Source organism: Lissotriton vulgaris, chromosome 5 (genome assembly GCF_964263255.1).
Source record: "Lissotriton vulgaris chromosome 5, aLisVul1.2, whole genome shotgun sequence".
Classification (NCBI taxonomy): Eukaryota; Metazoa; Chordata; class Amphibia; order Caudata; family Salamandridae; genus Lissotriton; species Lissotriton vulgaris.
In genome coordinates, this window is record NC_141693.1 from 1,424,807,416 (window position 1) to 1,424,831,421 (window position 24,006).

The 24,006-nt window shown below is 47.3% G+C and overlaps 1 protein-coding gene and 1 non-coding gene across 3 annotated transcripts in view; both read right to left on the reverse strand.

The window, feature by feature from the left end:
* The window catches only part of TRAF3IP3 (TRAF3 interacting protein 3), a 306,887-nt gene that overhangs the window by 179,165 nt on the left and 103,716 nt on the right, over positions 1 to 24,006 (reverse strand). For both annotated transcript variants that reach the window (XM_086923361.1, XM_086923360.1), the window contains exons 5-7: positions 23,580 to 23,604; positions 12,370 to 12,399; positions 7,632 to 7,727 (exon numbers count right to left, since the gene is read on the reverse strand). In XM_086923361.1, coding sequence (XP_086779487.1) covers positions 7,632 to 7,727; positions 12,370 to 12,399; positions 23,580 to 23,604 — 151 coding nt within the window. The remainder of the gene's footprint in view (positions 1 to 7,631; positions 7,728 to 12,369; positions 12,400 to 23,579; positions 23,605 to 24,006) is intronic.
* LOC147712690 (U6 spliceosomal RNA) lies at positions 2,571 to 2,673 on the reverse strand. Its single transcript, XR_015296289.1, has one exon. It is a non-coding gene; the product is annotated as a U6 spliceosomal RNA (small nuclear RNA).

Consider the following 24,006-nt stretch of genomic DNA (forward strand, 5'->3'; position numbering starts at 1 on the left):
GCATAGGAAAGGACGATAGCCCGTTTCAGCCAGCGACACAAGGTGGAAAGAGATGGCTCGTGGCCAGAACGAACAGGACCGAACGTCACGAACAGGCTATCACACCGGGAAAGGGAAGACGTGCGCTCAAGAGAAGTCAAAACAGCACGCCGGACATCCAGCAATGACAAGGAAGGATTCGTGTCGGGAGGGAAAGAAGGTAATGACACCTCCCGAGACCAGTACACCAGGGAAGGAACCCTGGGAAGCAAACGGGGTACAGGATGGAGAAGCAACCTGTCCGGCAAAACCCGCAAGAAGGGAGGGGAGCGGAGGAACGACCCCAGCTCGCCCGATCGCCCAGCAGACACCACTGCCACCAGGAAAACCACCGCAAGGTGAGGAACCGCAAAGCCACCGAGGCCAGGGGCTCCAAGGGCGGACCCCGAAGTGCTCGTAGAACGAGAGGGAGAACCCAAGGGGGAGACAGGCAGAGCGCCCGAGGGCGACGGAGAAAACAACCCCGGAGCCAGCGAGCCACCAGGGAATCCAGCCCGTCGAAAACCGGACTGCGGAAGGCCCGCAAGGCAGCCCACTGGGCCCTCAGGGAAGAAGGGGCCAAGCCCAAGGAAAACCCCTCAGCCAGGAAAAGCAAGACCCGCAAGGGGTCCACGGTGGCGGGGTCAGCACCAAGCCGACCGCACCAACGCGAGAAAGAAGCCCAGTGCCGGGCATAGGAAGAAAATGTGGAAGACCTGCGGGAGCCCAGCAGCAAAACCACAACCCCAGAAGAACAACCCCGAGCAAGCAGCGTCATCCGCTCAAGAGCCAGGCCCGCAGATGGAGCCGGCGCAACACCGACTCCGGGAGCGGGGGTCTCAACAATGGAACGGGAAGATCCGGGATCGGCCAGTAGGCCCGAACCGCCAGCCCGCAAAGGAGAGGGTACCAGGGGCGGCGGACCCAGCCGGGAACCACCAGAAGCACCCTGGCCCTGTCCAAGCGAATCTTGCAGAGGACCCAGGGTATCAGAGGGAACGGGGGAAAAGCGCACAGTAGACCGAAAGGGCAAGCGAATGACAGGGCATCCACCCGCCATACCCCCGGACCCGGGAGGAGAGAGTAGTACTTGGGCAGGAGGGCCGAGTCCCCGTCCGCGAACAGATCCACCAGAGGCAGACCGAGTCGAGGCACCAGGCGCTGAAACACCACCGGGGTCAGGGCGAGAAAAGGCAACGAAGGAAAGATCCGACTCAGTCGATCCGCCTCCACAAAAAGCGGACCCCGGGGGAAAGACAGCCCGAAGGGACAGGACCGACGACTCCGCCCAAGAAAACAACCCCCAAGTGCGCAACCAAAGGGAGCGAACCGCGCACCCCCCCTGAAGGTAGACACCGCTCCACACCACCAGGTCGACAGACCCGACCAAGACATGGGGACCCCGAAGCAAAGGAGCAAAAGACGGCAGGCCAGGAGGACTGCCAGCAACTCCCGAAGCACGAGGAGCTGCGTGACTGAAGGAGATCCCAACGACCCCCTAACGACCCAGCGCCAAAGGACGCCCCCACCTGAACGAAGCAGAGGGGAGGACCGGGTCCAGGCATACGACCCCCGAAGGAGGACAAGCCCGAGACGGGAACAGAAGGAATCACCGCACATAGAGCAGGGAGCCGATGGAGGGGAGACACCGCCTGACGTGAAGCCACACCCATGAAAAAGACGAGGCCGAGATGCATCACACGTCCAGACAGGGAACACCAAGACCCCCTCCCGGCGAAGAAGAACCACCAGGCGGGCCATGATAACAGTCCACACCCACGGGCCAGAAGGCAAGCCCAACGGAAGCACCCGCAACCGAGAGTGGGGACCCCCACTCGCAGTCCGGCCTCTCAGGCCAACCCATGGTCCCAGAAAACCCCTCAGTTTAGACAAGGGAAGGAGTAGGTACCCGAACCCGTCGAGAAAGTGGGACCCCGTGGAAAGTCCGCAAGACAAGCAAGACCGGACACCGGCCAGCAAGCCCGAAGAGCCCAAGAACCGAGACAGCCACGTCCCAAGACGGGACGTAACGGCGGCGACAGCCCCCCCCCCAGGGAACCCCCTGGAGTGAGATGGCCGAAGACAGGATCTAGGGGCGAAAAAGGGAGCGGCAGCACCAGTACGAGACCGGGAATAGCCGAAACACGTGCCCGGGAGCCAAACCTGAACGCACCTCGTGAAGACCGACTCCCTGAACTCCGGGTGGCATGGCCGAAGGACCCCACCCATGCAAGGGCGGGACGCCCTCACCCACAGGCGGACGAGGAGACCGAAGGTAGGCTGCGCCCAGGGGAGCGGGCCCCAAATGAAAGGGCAGGAGACAGCCAGAATAGGCCACCTAGAAAACTCTGTCACCGCCGAAAAGGACGTAGCCAGACCAGACGGCCGAGCCATCCCCGCGGCCACCAGAGCGGGAAAGGTGACAAACCCACCTCCACAACGCCCATCACAACGGACACAGGCAGAGGAAGGGAGTCCGGAGACATGCGTAGAGAACGCACCCAGAGAAACCCCGGGAACAACCACCGCCGCCGGAGGAGGGAAAAGCAAGCCAAACTATGGAACGAAACACGAATGTGCGTGTCATCCCAGCGCAGGGGCCAAGCCAATCTCCTCCGTAGCGTAAATCGATACAAGAATAGCGCACTACGCACCCGCAAGGGTCTCAAGGCGCCTGTACGAATGCCGCTGTGGAGTGTGGAACCCATCCTGGCTTTCCCTCTCTGAGGCGCCCACTCCCGGACACCCCCAAGGTGGAGGCCAGGCATCCTTAGCAACGTGGGGGCCGGTGTGGAGAATAAGCAAGCCATTGCCCAGAGATGCAGATTGGGACACCATGATTGGAATAGGCACCGAGGCGAGAATTATCAGGACTGTGGAATATTGTGAACCCCAAGACCCGCCGAGGCAGGGAACTGAACCCAGGACCCGGGCCAGACCACTGCACCAGGGCCTGCCGCAAATCACTGAGCCACACTTCTCCACTACCAATTTACGTATATGTGCAGCCGTAGCGAGCACAGCAGGAAAAGGAAGGCCCCGCCGACGGCGACAGAAGAGGTACCAGGACCCCCGCCACCAAGAGGTGACCAGAAGGCACAGCACCACAGAAGCATAGAACACTCGGCCAACCTGACTGCTCAGGGTGCCCCAAGTACCGACCACACAGTACAACTCCCCACCGGCGGAAACACGGGCCCCCAGGACGCTGGAACGGAACGTCAGAAGTGGGATCTGAACCCACGTCCGCCCGCACAAACAGTGGCTGCAGTGAAAAGCATGACACCAAACAGCCGCGCCAGCAGGGGAACCCAGCCGAGCAGCTGCCGCCTGAGGACGTCAACCAAGAGCTGAGGTGGTCGGAAGAAGGGAAAAGTACGGAGACGGGAAAAACAATCAAACACCGGGAGGCGACCCCCTGGACCCCAAGGGCGTCCAGCACAGCTCCGTGCCGCCAAGGAGAGGCAACCCGCGGCATGTAGCGACCTCCCGTCGGCCAGTTCAGTTCCGAGGGACTTCAAAGCCCAAGACCCGCCGAGGCGGGGAATCAAACCCAGGTCCCGGGCGAGACCTCGGCCTCAGGGGCTGCAGCCCAAACCATTGGACCACACTCCCAACAGCCGTGGCCGACGAAGGCATACACAGGCCCTGGTGGAAACAAAACCCCGCCCACAAGAGGCGGGAGGCGCCCGGAGCCAATCCCAGCGCGGCAAGCAGCCGCGGGCCCCAGGGCAAGAAAACCCCGAACGTAGGCGGCAGCGACCAGCGCCGCACTACCGAGATCCAGGCCGGCAGGAGAGGCCGGACCCGGTCAGCGGAGCCGCAGAGGACCCGCAGAAAAACAAGGTAGGACCGAGCCCGCCCCCGCAGCCCCCAGGCCGGTACGCGCCGTATCAAAGTGCAAAGCCCAAGCACGCCGAGGCGCACAATCCCGGCAAGTCACAGTGCAAGCACCGCCGTAGGAGCGTCGCGCACCACAGATGCGCCCCAAGCATGGTCACAGGCATGTCACAAGACACGGAACCGGGACACCCGGAGACGCCCGTACTGGCAGAAAAAATGGGGAAACAGCCCGTGACCACACATACTGTCTCCACGCGGCCGGCAGGGGCGTGCAGTGCACTAACAGCGCGTTCCCACGCACATGCGTTTGAAAGCAATCGGAGCCCCAGCACACACACAGGAGAACCTCCAGCGCCGGACCCGAAGCCCCCAAACGGGCAAGGACCCTTCAGTAACGACCGGGGGAGACACGGGAATGTACAAACACCCCACACCCCCGGCCGCCCCCCCCCCCCTGTAAACCTCTGGCACGCTACAGCAGCACCTAACCGGCCCCACAGGACCGGGGGAAGGAAGAGGGGGGGGGATTTGAGTCTAAGGCAACAGGGACCGCTAAAGCAGGATCCTCAACCCCAAACCCCAAGGACCAGCAAAGCAGGCCCATCTTACCTGTACAGCGCCTCTGGAGAGAATCGCGCAGAACAAAAAAAACAGGCTGTTGGTTGGGCCGGCCCGCCTCTTATAGAGGTCAGGTGTGACTGGTCGGCCATGTTGGGAGGGGGTGGGAGGCTTTTTTTACTTTGGAGGGTTCTGTCGTGGAGCTGAAGCTCACTATGTAAGTCATGTGGCGAGGAAGACTAACGAGGAGGTAATGGAGGATTCTCACCTGCAGCAGCAGAACACAAGATAAAGGCCGCTCAAAAGGGGGAAGTTACCAGAAATGAAACTCCGTAAACATCCTGTAACTTCATTGATGCGCATTTATCCGTTTGTACATCAAATACACTTCTCAGATTCAGGTTGAGCAAGGGTGGGATATTGGCTTCGACTGCGAGGAATAGAGATGCAGAAGGGGAAATATGTTGCAGGCAAGTTTTCGCAGATAAAGTTAAGGATTGCCAATGTCTGAGCTGTACATAACAGAGGACAAGGCCGAAAAAGAGACAATGGGTCATGAATGCAGATGGATGATCAGAAGTAATGGGCAGGGATATAGTCAGAATAAAAGGGTGTGATTTAGAGGTTACCTGCAACCATACATTAGCCGATGAATGGCAGATCTGGTAAAGTTGTCTTTGGTGATTTCTCAGCGGGTTGAGAATCTGCCAGTGCAGACCCTACAGTAATGGTTCCTGAAAGTCCAATCATTTGGATAGAAGAATCCTTAACAACTGCAAAGCCGCAAAGGGTATATGCACCACCTCTACTGGCAACCAATAGATGCACAGTTATGCCTCACTTCTAAAGCACTCCTTAAAGCCATGAAAGTCAGATGAACGCTTAACAGAAGGGGGTGCAGGTGGTGCATCCAGGAACATGCTGCAGTTCACAGAGAGCATTAATGAAATGGTCTTTACATGCCTCTAGCAGGCCATTACCTTTACGAGGACCCTCAGTCTCTTTGGTGTCACATACTTTGCACAAACTGTGGCCAGACCTACTCTTTGGCCAACTCAAATCCATATGTTTAGTTACAACTGCATTAGGGCTGTTTCCTGTCTGCGCAGACCACCTCTCCCTCTCCTTCATAAAAGGTGGGCAACTTAAAACTTTATTTCCAGTTTTGTAGAGTGTCAAATAGAGGCAAAGACTGGGTGAGCACTGGAAACAACTGCTCAGCTGAATAAAGCCTATCTCATTTTTCTCCCCAATCAGATTTTATGTAGTAATTTCCCTTTGAACTATGTTGCTGATTTGTTTACTAAAAGAACAATGGACGGACAGAACGTCAGTACAGAGATCTGGGCCTATACCGATTGTTATTTTGCTCCCCATGCCATTCCAGTTTAAACCCAGCCAAACGCAAATCAGTCTTGACCCTGTTCCCTATGGGAACAGCCCAGCCTAAACTGCCAGGCCAGGCCCTCCCTGGATCGGAAACAAGCAACCTGGGAATGGTTTTGGAGTTTCACCACTCATCAGCCAGGCTATATTGATTTCAGTGGCTGGACAGCATGGGACCAATGTCTGGGCATACATCTGGCCATATCCATGCCACTCGGGTTGACAAATGCAAAAAGAACAATTGATGGACAGACTGTTTGCCAATGTCAAACATTCACCCCAGTACAGAGATCTGGGCCTAAATCCATTGCTTTCTTTGCTCCCCAAACCCTTTCCAGTTTAAACCCAGTCATATGCAATTTAGTCTTGATTCTGCTTCCTATGGGAATAGTCTAGTCCGAACTGCCAGACCAGATCCTCCCTGGACCGGAAACAAGCATCCTGGGACCAGTTTCAGGGTTTCACCCCTCAGCAGCCAGGCTAGCTTGATTCCAGTGGCATGGAGAGCACGGACCCACGTCTGGGCATACCCGTCCCACTCAGGTTGACAAATGCAAAAGTAACTGCTGGCATCTTCCATAGTTCATTATTGCAAACATTTGCTCTCAGAGGCTCTGGTGAACGACCGCATTAATGTTAAGGCCTATGTTACTGAACACCTATTCTCACTACCTCCTAGTTGCCTTACTACCTCATGCTGGGAACTGAGCCATGTACTTCCTAGCAGTGAATGTGGAATAAAAACATAAGGCTTCAATTCACATATAAGAGTGAGCATCCATAGACATTGAGTTACGTCTACAATTTGCATAGTTTAACTCTTTTTTTGTGATTTCCAGAAAAGACATAAGTGTTACAGAGAAAGTCTGACTTTCCTAGTTTCCTTGGCGTTCACCAATAGACCTCGCCATGTGACTGCAGATTATCCTCAGAAAAGAGATTACCATCCATAGGTGAGGTTTATAGTGAGTAGATAAAGCTATTTTTTACCTTCATGTTTATTTACACGTAGAACAATATTCTATGTGAAGGTATACCGTTCATCTTCATGCCTAAAAATATAGTTGCTTAGGACAGTTTCTCCACACTGATAGCACCACTTATCCTGGAAATGGCTGTAAATCCAAAAGGGCAATACAACCCAAAATACAAATTTGTTGGTATTTTTTATTTGGCTATGCCCCATACTGGGACAGGCATGCCCAAAAGAGTGTCCCATGCACACGTTGTCACCGGAACCAAGCTGTACCAGGCTGATGAGCCCATACTTAGGGGGATACAGGGTTGCTTATGTTCTGCTCCAGGAAGGACCTGGCTAAGCAGTATGGGCTGAAGTGTTATGATTGGAGCAGGGACAAGACTGATTTGCATATAGCTGGGTCCAAATTGAGGTGACATGGTGTGCAAAATGACGATGGATTGGGATGCGGCCCTGAGGAACCAGTGCATGAAATTAATCCAAACATGCCATCCATCACTTTTAGCAAACCCAGGTTTGCTCTTTGCTGCTCTTGACACTGTCATTGATACTCCTGATCACAGGGCTAATGAAGGCAGAATCAGGAACAGAAAGTAAACAAAGCTCAAACAGGTATTAAGAATGTGATGAAGTCTTGGGCGTCAAACCATACATGATGTCACTTCCTCTACCCATGAAAGAATCTAAGACCTGACGTTTCTGTGCAGAAGATCAAATGATTATCTAGTTGGTCAGCAGTGCAACTGTATTTCTTGCTCCTCCTCTCCTTATAGTACCTCTAAGTTAAGGTTATGTGTGTACAAAAACGCAATTCATCTCATCCGCCATGCATGCCAGTGTTTCCTACCTTCCAAGAGTTCTCGGCGGCTTGTATCAATGCAGTCAGAAGTTCCTGAAGGATGGCAAGCTTCTTCTTCAGCTTCAGCTCCCGGTGCAGGGCTTCCTGGAGAATGGAAGGAATCAACATAAGAGATTGTTCGAAATGTAACTTAAAATGAAGCACCGCAGTAGGTTTCTGGCCACATGAAGCAATGACAAAAAAACAATTATTGTCTCAAAAGTAATACAAGCTTTCAACATCAAATCTTGTATCATGTACTTCTATAACCCTACCCATGAAATAAACCTATCCACTACGTCCGCCATACATAATGCTACACACTTATCTTCTTTTCTATAATAAACAACGCACTTCACAAGAAAGTCTAGATAGTGTTAGAGTTCTGGCGATCACATGTGTTACACCTGGTACATATAATGTGAAGTTAATATTGTCCTGCAACAAATTATAGCCAAAAGATTGACTACCAGATTTTGCCACCATAAATATACATATGTTAGAACAGGTATACTATACTTAACTACACATATATGTACCATGGATACTTAAACATCTTCAAGGTACATAGAAATGGAGCTAAGGATACTAAATCCATACATACCTATATATTTTGACAATGGCAATGTTTTGGTGGTGAATATTGTGTCTGTAGGACAACAATACCAACCTGTAGAATGATGTTAACACCCACGACTTTCTGACATGCCACCCTTCTAGCTGTAGGGAAAGTTGTTCAAGTCTATGTTGCCATTTTCAAATTCTGGATGTGGCACTTCCAACTTGGCGCGAACTACAAAGTCTGTGCTGACAGTGTAATGTAAGATGTTAGGAACCCCCGCAAGCACATTACAGATTTCTTGTCCACTACTAATGAGGCTCTTCCAGCAAACTGTCATCAATGCAAATTCTGCTGTCACTTTATGACCATCCATGCTTTCCTTGTAATAATACTTCTCCTAAACCATAAATACTTGTTCCAATACAATGATGGGTATGCGTCATGTATCCCAGGGTGTCCAGGTATGATGGATGAGTACACTAATGCATGCTACAACAATCTCTATTTGACCTCACGGTCTCGGGTTCACATCCCAGGGGGTCCACTCAATATTGCATACTTCTAAGGTAGATACAATCAAAAACATACGTTTATTAATCACTGCCACTGCTCGATATGAACGTGCTCTGTTATTTTATGTTAAATCAAAGTGTAGGCCTTCGAAACAATTGACCACCATGTGCATCTGAAGCTCCACGGTACTGTGTTATATAATATATATATATATATATAGCCTCAACATTTCACATCCTCTGTGTCACATCTGCAGTGTTCCGGTCATCCTGCATCCTGCGAACATGCAGGAATCACACACTAGCCTAAGGATTATTTGTCACGTGACACTTCTTCCTTTCCCAGACCAGGAACAATAAGGCCAGATTTTGGTAATGTCCATCCCCCATAAGACTTAGAAAATGTTTACATCATGGGAACACCCAGCCCTCAAAGCTCAAAGACTTACACACATCATTTTGTCTCACTGGAGTAAAGTGAACATCACATCAAAAAACGTACTCCTCATTGTCTGACTGCCCTCGCTCCACAGACCGGACACTACAGTATTAAGTGCCATCTAATTCCTGGTGCACACCAGCCTCACACATGCCTTTTGATCATCTACTTTTCTCCTGTAATGGAACTTGGGGACATACAAGAATACCTATCAATGAGGGCTTGTTCACACCCAACTCCGACTTTACACACACACACTGCAGCACTACAGAATTACGGTGTGTATTACCTTCATTACACCTACACAAACCCTTTGAAGCAGCCAACAAGCCCAGGCAGGTGCCAGAAACATAAATCCCACGAGCATGCCAATGCCAGGATGGCAAAATGCCAATAAGGCACAAGAGTTTACTGTGGGAGGAAATAACCAATCAGAAAGGAGGCTGGCGATGGTGCAACTGCCACTGCTCCCGCACTTGACCCTACACAATATGCTGTTGCATACTGTCTTTGCGCAGTACAGAACAGATAAGCCTAACCCTATCCCGCTTTATTTGATTTTAAATGCCGACCAACTGTTCAGAAACTCTTGTGCAGGTGAATTTGCAAAAGAAGGTTGCACAGCTATCTCTACATATGCTGCCCCTGCGTGCATGCAGTTTACCCTCTTAAAGTTGTGCTTCAAGCTTTGCGTTGCTCCCAGATTTTAAGAAGAGCGCCATGCAGGATCTGCACCTAGGTTTTTGCAAAGTTCTGTTAATGGTCCTAAGTAAGACCACAGGTCATTGTTAACGTGCATAGTAGCATGTTTGCGTAATGCGTAGGTGTATCAGTGTCTCAGTGAATGGATTTCTCTCTTCTGGTCAGTCTGCTCTTTATTGGAGCAGAACAGGCCAGTAGAGATAAATCCATCCACGGAGACTTTAGAGAAGTAATCCTGGAAGGTGTTTAGCATCTGCATGCAAGACAACTGTTGTTTAAACATTTAAATTCCCCTCGGGATGTGCTCTTCTTCATCGAGGAAATTAATCTAAACAGGACGTTCTATTGGTGCATTAGAAATGAGGGGTTGTCAAGTTCATAGTAGGTGATGTCACTGACAGGGAGCAGCTATCCTGGCCCCATGAATTCCTGGCTCTTAGGTAGAATTTGAAAGAGTCTTGTGGGGTACAACACAGCTCTAGCCGGACAGTTACCAAACACCATCACTCTAGATTCTCTGAGAAACAGTGTAACACACAGTAAAAAACTACTTGTAAATACTATAACAAATAAAATATGCTCAAAACAAGTGCAAGTAAAATAAGGTTCATTGTATGTGATATAATAGTATCAATACTATGGGGATCTTTTGATCATAAGGTTTGCATGAACATACCCTATTTAATGTTCTACCTTGAAAAAAGTCCCAGCGAATAGAGTCAGAGTGGAGTTTGACCAGGGGCACAGAAAAGGTTATGAGCTATAACTAAAAAGTGTACTTTCCTGACAAGAATGTAGAAGAGTGCCATATACAGGCATCTTGGCTGCCAGTTTCCAACAGTGACATAACGAAGTAACTAGATTTTGGCGAATAGACAAATTGCATCAAGGTTTTCATGTGTGTTAAGCTCACCGAGTCTTACCACTTATCCTATCAGAGGTATGTAGACAAAAAGAAAGCCACACAAATATAGCTGTATGGAGAATCATAGTCTTCAGACATGATTTCAATATTGATGAATTTACAATTGCTTCCTGGTAAAGCAGGGTCCTTCCGGTTTACCCCTGTGACTGACAACGCATTTGTATTCAGATCCCAGACTAACTCGCAGATCATCTGCTCAATGTTGTAGTGTTATCTTTGAGTTCTGTTCCAAGATGTAGTCTGCAATTTTTGGGCTACAGAACTTTGCCACCTCTTGTTCTGCTCTTACAGAACCAATCGTGGGTTTGTCTCTCCGAGAAGACTTGCATTTCCCGATTTCAGAAATATGCTAATCCTGAGACTTTCAGTTTCCAAAATGTTCTCGCTTTCTTTATTTTGCTTAAAAAAACTATGAATCTGCAGGCCAAGGACAAAGCTGCTCCCCTCCTACAGACATCCATTCGCAACATGCTACAATTTTCTTCCACAAGTCCCTGGGACAGAGGGGAACTACTTTCTCTGTGGGTGTTGACATTGTGCTTTGGAAAGTACTATCACTCAAAAGAAGAAGAAACAAATGGTTGAAGAGTGCTCACCCATTGCTTCATCTCTGTGCTGCGTTGGGTGGGAACAAAATGAAACCAGACCATGCATGAATAGGACCGGCTGAAAGTGCCTGTTTGTAAGTAAATAATGAGTAAATTTTTTTTGTAAAATCCTAAATTCTTAGCTAACGCCAGACCCAAAACACATTTTTGGTGTTGCTTCCTTTTTTGTTCTGGCAATAGTTAATCAGGTTTTTTAAACGTTCATTCCTTGGCAGTGTTTTTTTAATATTCATGTTTTGTAGTATAATTGAAAACATACACGACGTTCCTCGAGTTCAGCATTCCTAAACTGTAAATGTCTTCGATTAGTGATAAATAGGATGGAAAAAACTTAGCTCATCATATTCGAAAAATAGGAAACTAAATATAATTCTTCAGCGCTTTAGGGATACATTTTCATAGCTCAAATAATTCATTAACGGAACAATGGTTAGTGGGGCACTGAACAATAAAACTTTAAATATCAAAGTACAAATACAAATTTACATAGTTACATAAAGATACTTTTCCGTGGATATGCGAGTCAGTTTGGATATTGTAAAGGGCATGGCAAATACAAACAGAAACAAAAACAAGCAGAAAGAACTTTAAGGTGATAACAGAATTATATTAGCAGAAGTATATGCTAGCTGAAAGAAATATGTTTTTAGGGTACTGGGAAATCTTTCTCTTGTTTTACCTCTCTCTTTCCTCCTATCTCTATCACTCTATGCTTGTTTCTCCATCTCTCTCGATCTTCTTTTCTCTCTTTCCCTTACTCTTTCCGTCTCTCTCTACCTCTGTCAGTTTCTCCTTTTCCTACTTCACCCATTTTTATGAAATTCATTCTCACTGGAACCTGTGACATCTTCCCAATCTTTACAGCGTGAACAATACTTTGATATTTGCTATCAGATAGTGAGATGCAACATTTGGCTAATAAATTCTCTTTTTCTGGAACAAATAATTCTTGTAAAGTTTTATAGAAAAGCGCTATCCAAGGTTCAGATGTTCGCTTACCTTTAGGTACTCGGAGAGCTGGAACATCTCCTAGAAAATAAAATACAAAAACACAATATCTTGAATTTATCTGATGATGTCACCGCTTACCAGTTCAGTACATGAACATGAACTATATCAATACAAAGTTATGGGTGTAAGTGGAGCCAAGCACTGGTCCTTTCCACAGCAAACCGCCTGCTCCTGGGGCTTAGTCTCCAGATGAACCATGGTCATCAGTGTAAGCGGATCTTCAGACGGTGGGAGTGGGGTCCTACAACTATGCATTTTCACTTCAAGGGTATTACAATGCTAAATTCTGATGTCGCAGTTCCTGCGCCGCAATGTCTAGTCAGGGGAACAGGAAATAACGTGATGGTGCCCTTGTTTCTACTCGAAAAAAATACAACAATTGTATCCTTATTGCTGCGTATGATAACCCCAACTTTGACATGGACTGTGATGGAAGCACTGATTTCATGCTTCATTCTATGAATGCTGGGTAGCCTGCACTAGAGACAAATATTTTTCAATCTCCCCAGATCTAAAAATAAGGTTGAAGTGTCGGTAAAATTATGGATGATAATTTGAGCTTTTAGTCTTTAACTATAAAAGGAATCCCCCACAGTGGAGACCATTGGGTCAAGAATCCCTAGAGAATATGGTAAGTGGGTGTACTAAAACAGTATGCTCATGCGTTTCTCACGTTTGCTGTGTCTGGAGTGCATTCACGTAATGGAGCAGGATTCTGCAAAAAGATACCTGCTCAGATGTATACCCCCATAATACGTACTGACAGTAAATAGTAATAGAAAACTGCACCTTACATAAAGGCGAGTGAAAAATGCTTTGCGCATGCATGCTCTAACGTGAGATAACGCATGGAAGAACTAAAAACGTATTTACATTGTGCTTTGAAAGAAACAAGAAATAATGCATGACTAGGCTGCATGTGCATTTCGTAGTTTGCATGTTGCATCTTGCTTTGAAATAATAAATAATGCTGCTTTTGCTTAAAGCTATGCTAGGGAAAACGCTAACAGGGAATAGTGCAAAGGTGGGTGGTAAACTGTGAAAAGTGCATTATCAAAAAATTAATTATTGTTCACATTCCATTTGCTATAGTAAACCGAATAAGATCCCATTTTGCTTAAGTTGGCTGGATAAAGGAGGGACTGGAATAAGAACGAAAATGTCATGACAGAGCAGCCAGAAGTGCTGAGTGCTGCAAAGAAAGTACAGAGGTTGAAGTCCGATATGCTGAAGGAGAATATTGAGTGCCTGCCAAAAAGATGTGAATGACCGTGGGAGTAAAGACTCTTTCTGTGGACATTGCTTAAAATTATGTGCAAAAATGTTGAATTGTAACATGTATTAAATCGTTTGAACAAGACAATTATGAAGTTATGGGAATGGAGGTAGAACAATGAATATGCCCAAGTTTTGAATGAAGTCACAGTGGTGTGACAGACCACCTCCTAAGTACACCAATCAACTGTTGAGTTACGCAAAATGTTTCAACTGATGTGGGACGGACATGTAGGTTTTAGGGTATAATTGCGGTGCCTTTAGGGGTGTGGTTTAAACCTGCGGGGAGAAAGAGAAGAAGGGAGAATGGGTCCCTGTTTGTTGGTTTGCAGAGAGGCCTAGCTGTTCCTGTCCCTGTCCTGCTCCGGGGTCCTGAAATCCCTGATTCTATTTCAGGAGACCCCCGTCATCACCTTGGCCAGGGGGGTGGTTATCCACAAATCCTTCAGGTTTGTATTATTCTGACTCGTCCTTGAAAATGTACTTGAAAATGTTTTTTCATCTCCGAACCTTATGTCTCTTCTCATATACACTCCGTCATAGGTATTTGTCACGTATTATTAGATGAAACTTATGTATCTTTATCCATCCCCTACTTTAGACGTATTTTTGTTTCGCATTTAATTTACTGAAACAGATGTCTCTTAATCTATCCACCCCTTCAATGCATTAAGTATATTGAGATTGAGTTTGTCTTTATTTGAAATTGCTCGTTTTCTTTCCCTTTTGTGAATTTCATTGATTGCCTTGGTGACCATATGCATTGAGATAAATCTTTAATAATCTTACCGAGAGTCTGTGATTATTTAGCTGACTGAATAGTTAGTTAGATAGTATTATCATTACCATCAACTATTCAACTAACTGGTTCATCGACCAAATAGAAGGAAAGTTGATGTATAAGTTAGATATGTATTTTGTGATGTCACACATGGAATTGAACGTCTATATAAATTGACCCCAGCGCATCAGGGAATTGGGTGAAGGTGTATGGGCCATTTTCTGTGATAATAATGATTGAGTATTGATCCATGATCAGGTATTGGGTTCGCGCTGGATCACACGGTCTGAGGACAAGTGTATTTACATCTATTATTTAAAAGTGGGAGTCACGACAATATTTCTGCTACACAATAAACTTACTGCATTATGTTATGTAATAACAGAATGGTACATTATCTGTGATTCTTTCTACAGGAAGTATAAACAAATGACTGGTTTGAAGGTAAGACATACTCTTGCCCTTCTGTACATACTTTGACAGAGCAGGGATAGCAGGGGATCTATTTGTGCCCTGACAAAGGCCCGAGACCCCTTGTGTACTCTTGTGGGGTCCAAAACATTTTGGTGGGAAGACAAAGGATGAGTGAGACCTAATCTCACTCTACATCCACTTAATATTTTGATCTCTGGCCATGTACTCTGTGCACAAAGGAAATCCTTTGAGTTTACAAAGAGGCAGTTTTAATAAACTGGATCCCACATATATCCATTATCATTTATTTTAATCTCTCTCACCATGATGTTGAGAACACCCTGGAGGTACAATCCTATCACGGTGGGACGGAGTAGCCAATGATGAAGCATGCCACAATAAAATGGATGAGACTACTCTGTTCAGGATCTATGATATTGCTCCCACGTTATTCAGACACTACTAAAGCATCTTGTGAGTGGAGATATCACTACTGTACCTTTTGTGTAGGATTGTTAGTCCGTTTGAAGGATGTAGAGAGGCATTTAACCTATACCCCCCTCTGTGTGATGTACCACCCTGCACTCCTTATCTTTTGTTGCATTGGGAGTGTCACCAGACACCCCACTGTTCCTTTGCAAACAGGCAGAAAGGTGAGGTGATAACATCAGTTATCCTCACCGCTGCCTTCACGCGCTGCTCAGGCACATCGAACTGTTCAAATTCAGAAGTGTTAATCTAGTTATTTCATTAAGCAAAACAAGACCCCTACCCTTAGAAGGGATTAGACTAGCACACAAGAGTCCACAGCTGGAAACAGTGTCTAATATGACATTGATGGAGGTATCAATCCTACCTGGCGCACCTAATTAGGAATGGTCTTACAGTAAAAATAAAAGAAACCTATTTATTTACCTTTCTTGGAAAAGGTAAACCTGTTTTTCAGATTGTTTCTTTCATGTCCGTCTTTGAATCTTAATTACCTTGTGATGGGAGCCTGCGGTTAATCCTGTTTTCCAATGGGAGTGTCGCAGTACACCCAGCTTTCACTTTGAAGCTAGGCGACAATATGATAACATCAGTGACCCTCCCTGCTGACTGCACAAGTATCCACTCAGAAAGGCAGCAAGGTGTGTGTGGTATGCTTGGCTCCTATGTGTTCTTGTTCTTATGTATGAGGTAGAGGGATTCCAGAATTGTCCGCTGAGACCCTTGCGGTGCCTGCCAAGAGTCACTCTTCTACACTTGTGCTCTAAATAAACCTCAACTCGGTCAGCCTTCTTCTAACATCAGTCACCCTCCCTGCTAACTTCACACGTGTCCACTCAGACACTTTAAACGCCGCAAATTATCAACGTATTATGCAGTTGAACTGATTAAGTTGATTGAGTGGGGCCCACAGATCTACATGAAGCTTTAGGACAAGCTCAAACCGAGTCTTCTCCAATTGTAAGGAGGCCTAGGGGGGCCAGGGGGATCCCCTGAGGGAAGGGTTCTGGCCCACCTAATTCCTCCTCTCCCCAAAACCGCACCTGCTTCATATGGCATGGCATGGTGATCAAAAAAACGATGGATTTAGGTCCAGATCTCTGTACTGTGGTGAATGTATGACATTGTGCTGCAGTCTGTCCATCTATTGTTGTTTTTGCATTTGTCACCCTGAGTGGGACGGGTATGCCCAGACGTAGGTCCCGTGCTGCCCATGCCACTGGAGTCAAGTTATCCTGGCTGATGAGGGCTGAAATCCCGAAACCGGTCCTAGGATGCTTGTTTCCTGTCCAGGGAGGACCTGGCCTGGCAGTTCGGGCTGGACTGTTCCCATGCGGCACAGGGTCAAGACTGATTTGCATATGGCTGGGTTCAAACTGGATTGGCTTGATGAGCAAACAAACGATGGATTTAGGCCCAGATCTCTGTACTGGGGTGAATGTATGACATTGATCTGCATTCTGTCCATCGATTTTTCTTTTTGCATTTGTCACTCCGAGTGAGACGTGTATGCCCAGACATGGGTCCCGACTCCCGTCTCTCCATGCCATGGAGTCAAGCTATCCTGGCTGATGAGGGGTGAAACAATAATTGACATTATTTCAGCACCATCTTTGAGTATGCCAAAATGCTATGCTGATCGCAAGCAATTTCAATTACATTAGAGGTGAGCATGCCAGTTACCTCCACCGTGCCGGCAGGCACCGGAGTTATTGCTGAACTCCGTGCTCCAGAGTGGTAAATTCCCATGAACTCCATTGGTAGAATGGTGTTTACCACCCTCCCCTAGAACTGACCCCTTTGACATGCCGAATTTGGCTACACCTAACAGACATATTTAACTTACATGAAAGTCCCTAGTATGATGCACAAAGTGTACCCAGAGCCTGTAAGCTAAATCTCACTATTGGACTGCAGCACTCATTATAAAAGCCCAGTTCAAGTTCAAGTTCATAAATTTGTATAGCGCACTACTCACCCAGAGGGTCTCAAGGCGCTTGAGGGAGGGTGGGTGCATTACTTATCGAATAACCAGGTTTTCAGCTGCTTTCTGAAGGAGAGGTGGTTCTGTGTGAGGCGGAGGTGAGTGGGGAGAGAATTTCAGGTTTTGGCCGCTAAGTAGGAAAAAGATCTTCCTCCCATGGTGGATCTTATGATGCGCGTAGTTACGGCGAGGGCTTGATTGGATGAGCAAAGTTGGTGGGTGGGTGTGTAGAAGGACAGTCGTTTGTTGAGGCATTCGGGTCCTTGGTTGTAGAGGGCTTTGTGTGCGTGGGTGAGGAGACGGAACGTTATTCTCTTGTTGACGGGAAGCCAATGGAGATCTTTCAGGTGACCGGAGATATGAGCTTGACGGGGTATGTCGAGTATGAGTCTGGCTGAGGCATTTTGAATGCGTTGGAGTTTTTTCTGTAGTTTGGCTGTGGTTCCGGCGTAGAGGGTGTTTCCATAATCTAGTCGGCTAGTGACTAGTGCGTGGGTGACTGTCTTTCTTGTTTCGGTGGGGATCCAGCGGAAGATTTTTTTGAGCATGCGTAAGATGTTGAAGCAAGATGATGAGACGGCGTTGAATTGTCTGGTCATCGAGAGGGAGGAGTCCAGGACGAAGCCCAGGTTACGTGCGTGGTCCGTAGGTGTGGGTGCTGTGCCCAGAGCTGGTGGCCACCATAAGCCGTCCCATGCAGAGGGGGATGATCCTAAGATGAGGACTTCCGTTTTGGCCGAGTTTAGTTTTAAGCGACTGTTCTTCATCCATTCGGCTACTTCTTTCATTCCTTCGTGTAGGTTGGTTTTGGCGGTGTTAGTGTCTTTGGTGAGGGAGAGGATTATTTGGGTGTCGTCAGCATAGGAGATGATGTTGAGGTTGTGTTGGCGTGCGATGGATGCGAGGGGACTCATGTACACGTTGAAGAGGGTGGGACTGAGTGATGATCCTTGTGGTACGCCGCAGATGACTTCGGTGGCCTCTGATTTGAAGGGGGGGAGGCGGACTCTCTGGGTTCTTCCGGCGAGGAACGAGATGATCTAGTCCAATGCTTTTCCTTGTATTCCAATGTTGTTGAGGCGTTGTATGAGGGTGTTATGACAGACTGTGTCGAATGCGGCGGAGAGGTCAAGTAGGATGAGGGCAACTGTTTCTCCGTTGTCCAGTAGCGATGAGGGCGGTTTCTGTGCTGTGTTTGGCTCGAAAGCCGGACTGTGAGGGGTCAAGTGAATTGTTGGATTCAAGGAAGGCGGCGAGCTGACTATTGACGGCTTTCTCGATGACTTTGGCCGGGAAGGGGAGGAGCGAGATGGGGCAGTAGTTCTTAAGTTCAGTGGGGTCCGCTGTGGGTTTCTTCAGAAGTGCGCTGAGTTCGGCATGTTTCCAGCTTTCTGGGAAGGTAGCGGAGTTGAAGGAGCAGTTGATGACATCGCAGAGATGGGGTGAGATGATGGAGTCTGCTTTGTGGAAGATGTGGTGGGGGCAGGGGTCGGTTGGTGATCCTGAGTGGATGGAGTTCATCAGACGGATGGTGTCTTCAGTCGTGATTGGGTTCCAGGCGCCAAGGTTGGTTCGGAGGTGGGTGGAGTGTGTTCTTCTTTGGACGGGTTCTCAAAGCTGTTATGAATGTCGGCGATTTTGTTGTGGAAGAAAGACGATAGTGAGTCGCAGAGGTCTTGGGAGGGAGTGATGTCGTTGGTGCCGGCGGTGGGGTTGGTGAATTCTTTGACGATGTTGAATAATTCCTTGCTGTTGTGGGTGTTGTTGTCTAGTCGATCCTTGAATGCTGATTTCTTGGTGGATCAGATCAGTTGGTGGTGTTTGCGGGTGGCGTCCTTGAAGGTGGTCAGGTTGTTAGTGGTTGGGTTTTTTTTCCAGGTTTTCTCGAGGGTGCGACATAACTTCTTGGATTTCTTAAGGTCATCGTTGAACCAGGGGGCCTTTTTGTTACCTTGTTTGATCTGGTGGTTTTTCAGGGGTGCTAATTCGCCAGCGCTGTCGGTGATCCATTGTGTGAGTTTGGTGGCAGCTTGGTTTGGGTCTGATGATGTGGCGGGGGGGTTTTGATTAAGCGATGTGAAGAGTTGGTCAGTGGTGATTTTGTTCCAGTTTCTTCGGGGAATAGGTTGTGGTGGGATGTGGGTCATGGTCTTTTTGTAGTTGAAGTGAACGCAGCTGTGGTCCGTCCAATGGAGAGCTGTGGTGTGATCGAAGAAGATGTGTTTGCTGGAGGTGAAGATGGGGTCGAGCGTGTGTCCGGCCGAGTGGGTGGGGGTGTCAACAAGTTGTTTGAGTCCGAGATTGGCCAGGTTGTCCAGAAGGGTGGTGATGTTGCTGTTGTTATTCTTTTCCAGGTGGAAGTTGAGGTCTCCCAGTAGGATGTAGTTCTCGGAGGTGAGGGCGTGTGGGCTGATGAAGGCAGTGATATCTTCGATTAATTGTGTGCGGGTTCCTGATGGTCTGTAGATGAGGGTGCCTCTAAGTGTGGTCCTGGGGTCGGTGTGGATCTGGAAGTGAAGGTGTTCGGCGGTTGCGAGGTGATCGTCGGAGCTGGTCATGATGCTGATGGTGTTCTTATGGACGATGGCGATGCCCCCTCCTGTTTGGTTGGAGCGGTCTTTTCGGATGATCTTGTAAGCGTCCGGGATGGCTATGGCGATGTCGGGTGCAGATGATGCGTTCATCCAGGTTTCTGTAAGGAAGGCGACGTCCGGTGATGTAGTGTCGAGTAGGTCCCAGAGTTCAGTGGCGTGTTTGTGGACCGAGCGGGTGTTCAGCAGGATGCACTTCAGGTGGTTAGAGTCGGAGCTGTGTTTGGAGTTAGTGGATTTGGTGTGGGTCTTGATGCAGGCGAACTTGCAGGAGTTGCAGGCGAATGGTCCGTGGGTGTGTCCTGGGGCAGCTACGCAGCATTGTGGGGAGCGTCTGGGGTTAAGGGCAAGGAGGGTATCGGCGTCATACGTAATGCAGGGACCAGGGGGTCTGGCACTGGGCGCGGTCTAGGCACGGACGGGCGTAGACGGGCTTACCTTTGGCGCACCTTCAGCGCGCATGGGGCGCGATCGCTGCGCGTGAACGCTGCGTGCAAAAGCATCTGTCATAAATGGATAGTGGAGGGGGAGGGGCGAGGGAGGGTCAGCTGGGAGGAGGGAGCGGGGCGGAGGGGCGGGCTGGAAGGCACAACAAAAACAAGATGGCAGCAATAATGAATGGAGACCGGACGAGGTTGGGGTGGGCAGGGGCGCAGGCACAATCAGGCACAGTTACAACAAAGTTACAACACAGTTACAACACAATGCGAGCAGTAAAAGCGCTACGCTGGCACACAAGAGCTACAATATGCAAAGACAGTAGCGTCTATGAAGCGCTACGATACCAGCACCAGTAAGCGCTACAATATGAAAAGACAATAGCGTAAGTGAAGCGCTACGATACCAGCACCAATCAGTGTAACAGATGCGAGCAGTACGATCTCAGCAGGAGCCAGGGAGCGAGGAGAGCGAGGGGAGCGACCGCTACTGACGGAGTCAGCCATACAGCAATAGTGCATGCCTGACTGCAGACCTACCACTGTGGCCTGTCTGTGCAGTTTTAAAACTGCAAATTCAACCTGTAAACAAAAAATCCTTTTGACAGGCCTATACCCTCCTTTTACATAGTAATATGTCACCCCACAAATGGGATTCACAAGTCGGTTCTGGAGTGGTTCTCATTTATCCAGTCTAACAGAACACAATGTTAATAGATTGAAGTAATAATATCTGCAGTCCTTGTCTTTAACCCGTTCCGCTCTCGCGTCAGTCCAACAGCCGACTCGAGCACTACCTGCCCAGTGCAGCGCACGACTGTTGGCCGACGCAGACCCGCCCACTCTTTAGAACACCTGCACCGTGGCGAAATTCACCCAGCGGTTAAGGAGTTAATGTTATCTACGTATGTAGACTTGTTCTTAACATTTTCATGTTGTTGGTACCACTAACATTAGCAGCAGTAAATTAGAATGCCTGCTACATCATACAATGAGAACGATGACATTCTCTGTATATTGGATCTACCATTATCCCTCACAGCGAATCCCTTTAAACCCATTTTTGTTGCTTCTTTCCACACTACACAAACCTTAAATCCTAGGGATTTGACTTTCAAATCTCTAACCTAACCTCCCCAGGCCTGGTTTTCATGCCCTTTGGCTTCACCTATGATGAACAATAGACATTACAACAGCGTATCACTGAGACATCAATTCTGTCCTCTATAAAAAATATCTCTTATACAGAAACCCATCATCCTCATTGTGGAATTCAGAATGTTCCTATATCCCTGGGGCTACTGCATGTTGGGAGCGATAACATTATCCTCGTAGGCGCCCAGAAAAACTCACTCACTCCAATAAAGATGATATTCAGAACATCGGTCTGTCTTGTTGGCAACAATAATTCTCACCAGACCCCTCTCTTCATTATACACCACTAACTTCCTGAGAAGGTGCGGCTGAACCTCAAGACCTACTACATAAACTGCACGCGTCTACAACTTGGACAAAACTCAGTGAGGAACTCTCTATTGCAGGTGGATCTCATAGAATCAGAGCCATGCCTCATTGTGGAAATCCAATGTAACAAAAACTGAAAAAACATGAAATAAGCCTTTAAATATTTTGCTTCACATATCGTGCCCCAAATCTTCTAGTCTACAGATAGGATCTAAAAGATGACCTGTTCTTGGCCATTGTACTGAGTGCCTCCCTGTTACTCTTTCTTTTCTTACAAACCTCGCGGGACATTCTCCATCTCCTTGTTCATCGCTCCTTTTCTTACCTTGCTATTGTAAAGTGCTCCATTATGACCCCTACGGATAGGTCTGTACTCTACAAATCACATTAAAAATAAATGAAATACGTTCAAGCATTGACATTACGGAATCCAGGAGGAAACCTAATGTTTTTACCAGCGAAACTGGCACGGGTAATATTCTGCCTACGGCTGGCTCAGCGATCCTCACTCAGCTTGAACTCTATAGGCAGAGAGACTGATGGCACACTCTAATGATGGCAAATGAGACATTGCTAGAACCAACGTATGAAGAGGTAGTATACATACAAATATATACATGCCAAGTATTTCATATTTTATTTTGCAAGTTTTTCATAATCAGCACCACAACTGCGGGGTAGACAGCGCTGTAAATGCTGTGAGTCGGAAACCCAAATAGTGTTTTTGGAATAGGATATATCTGTATATTCAAACATACAAATGTACAGTGACAATAACATTGGATTGCAGGTGTATCAGACATCTTCGACCATGGAGGGAGCTCCATGACAGGCAGATGCTACTGAAAGCATCTGGGTGATGGGAGTAGTTATGGGTCACAGTTTCTTGAATGACCTGTTTCCACTCAGTATGCCAAGTAATTGCTATTTCGGCTCTGCTTGGCATGAAATTAAAATAGGTTCATGTGACAGACATGCCTCAGTTCACAATATCAGAACTGAAATATGGACCTGCAACAGTATCGCACTGAGAATATCTACTGCCACTGTATCACCACGAAAGGTACTTACAGAGTTAAGTAGTAAATCTACACTTCTGTATGTATGCATACCTTGACAAGTTAGTAGTAGTCTAAACTGGAGATGCAATATTTTTGCAGGTTGATATTTCGAGCGCTATAATATGACATAAAGCCAATATTGAAAGATTATCTCTCCTATGCTTTTCTTTGTGTTTTATTCCTACAGATAGAACCCATAACATGAGATGTGCTTGTATTAAATATGGGAGGGTATGAGGGGGGTAGCATGTGTTCTACAAAGACCAAAGGTGCATGGACAGAGCCACCTAGAGCTTTGCATTTGTTCGAAAAAACCTGTGCCAGAAGACCCTTTAGTTAGTCTTGTTTCGACCCAGTGGGGCAGAGAGTGGTTGCTGACAGTAGGCTATGTGCGCGTGGAGAGATGACCATAGCTCGGCAACTGTGAGTTCAGCCACAAACGAAGGCTCTGGCTGGAACCAACATCAGCAGAAGAGGGCGAGTGGGTCTTGTCTTAAAGAAAATGTAACCTATCCTGAGAATAGACCTAGGGATATGCATTTCTATGCCTTTAAACTTAAGTTTAAAGAAAGGCTGCCTTAGTATTTTGCATTTTTGGATGATGCAAGAGCATTGAGACACTGGGGAAGGAGCATGCTTCTCTTCCACAGACTATGTTAAACCAATAGACTGAAGCATTCAACTTTTGTTTGTATTTCTTACCTTGTCCAGGACTGCTGTTCCACAGCTGCAAAGAAACAGATGGTGGTTATTTTAAAAATATGTAAAGATAGAGAGGAACCCCTTGAAACAAGCAAGGGAATTGGGGTATTAGACCTAAGTAAAAAACAGATTGATTCCCTTGGGTAGTGTACAGGAAAAGCTAAAAAATTGGCTATAACAAAGTGGAATTTTGCTCCTCAAATTAAAAATATAAACAACATTCAAAGTACATAACAATTTATTGAAATATTAAAAAAGCATACAATACATTTGTAAAATAGTATAAACACACAATTAAAAACAGATATATATTTTTGTGACCTGCACAAAAGTATAGGACAGACAAAACTAAATTGTAAATCATAAGACTTGAAAGTTTACAAGGCATACATTCACAGAAAAAGTTTCAAACAGCCCTGGTGTTATA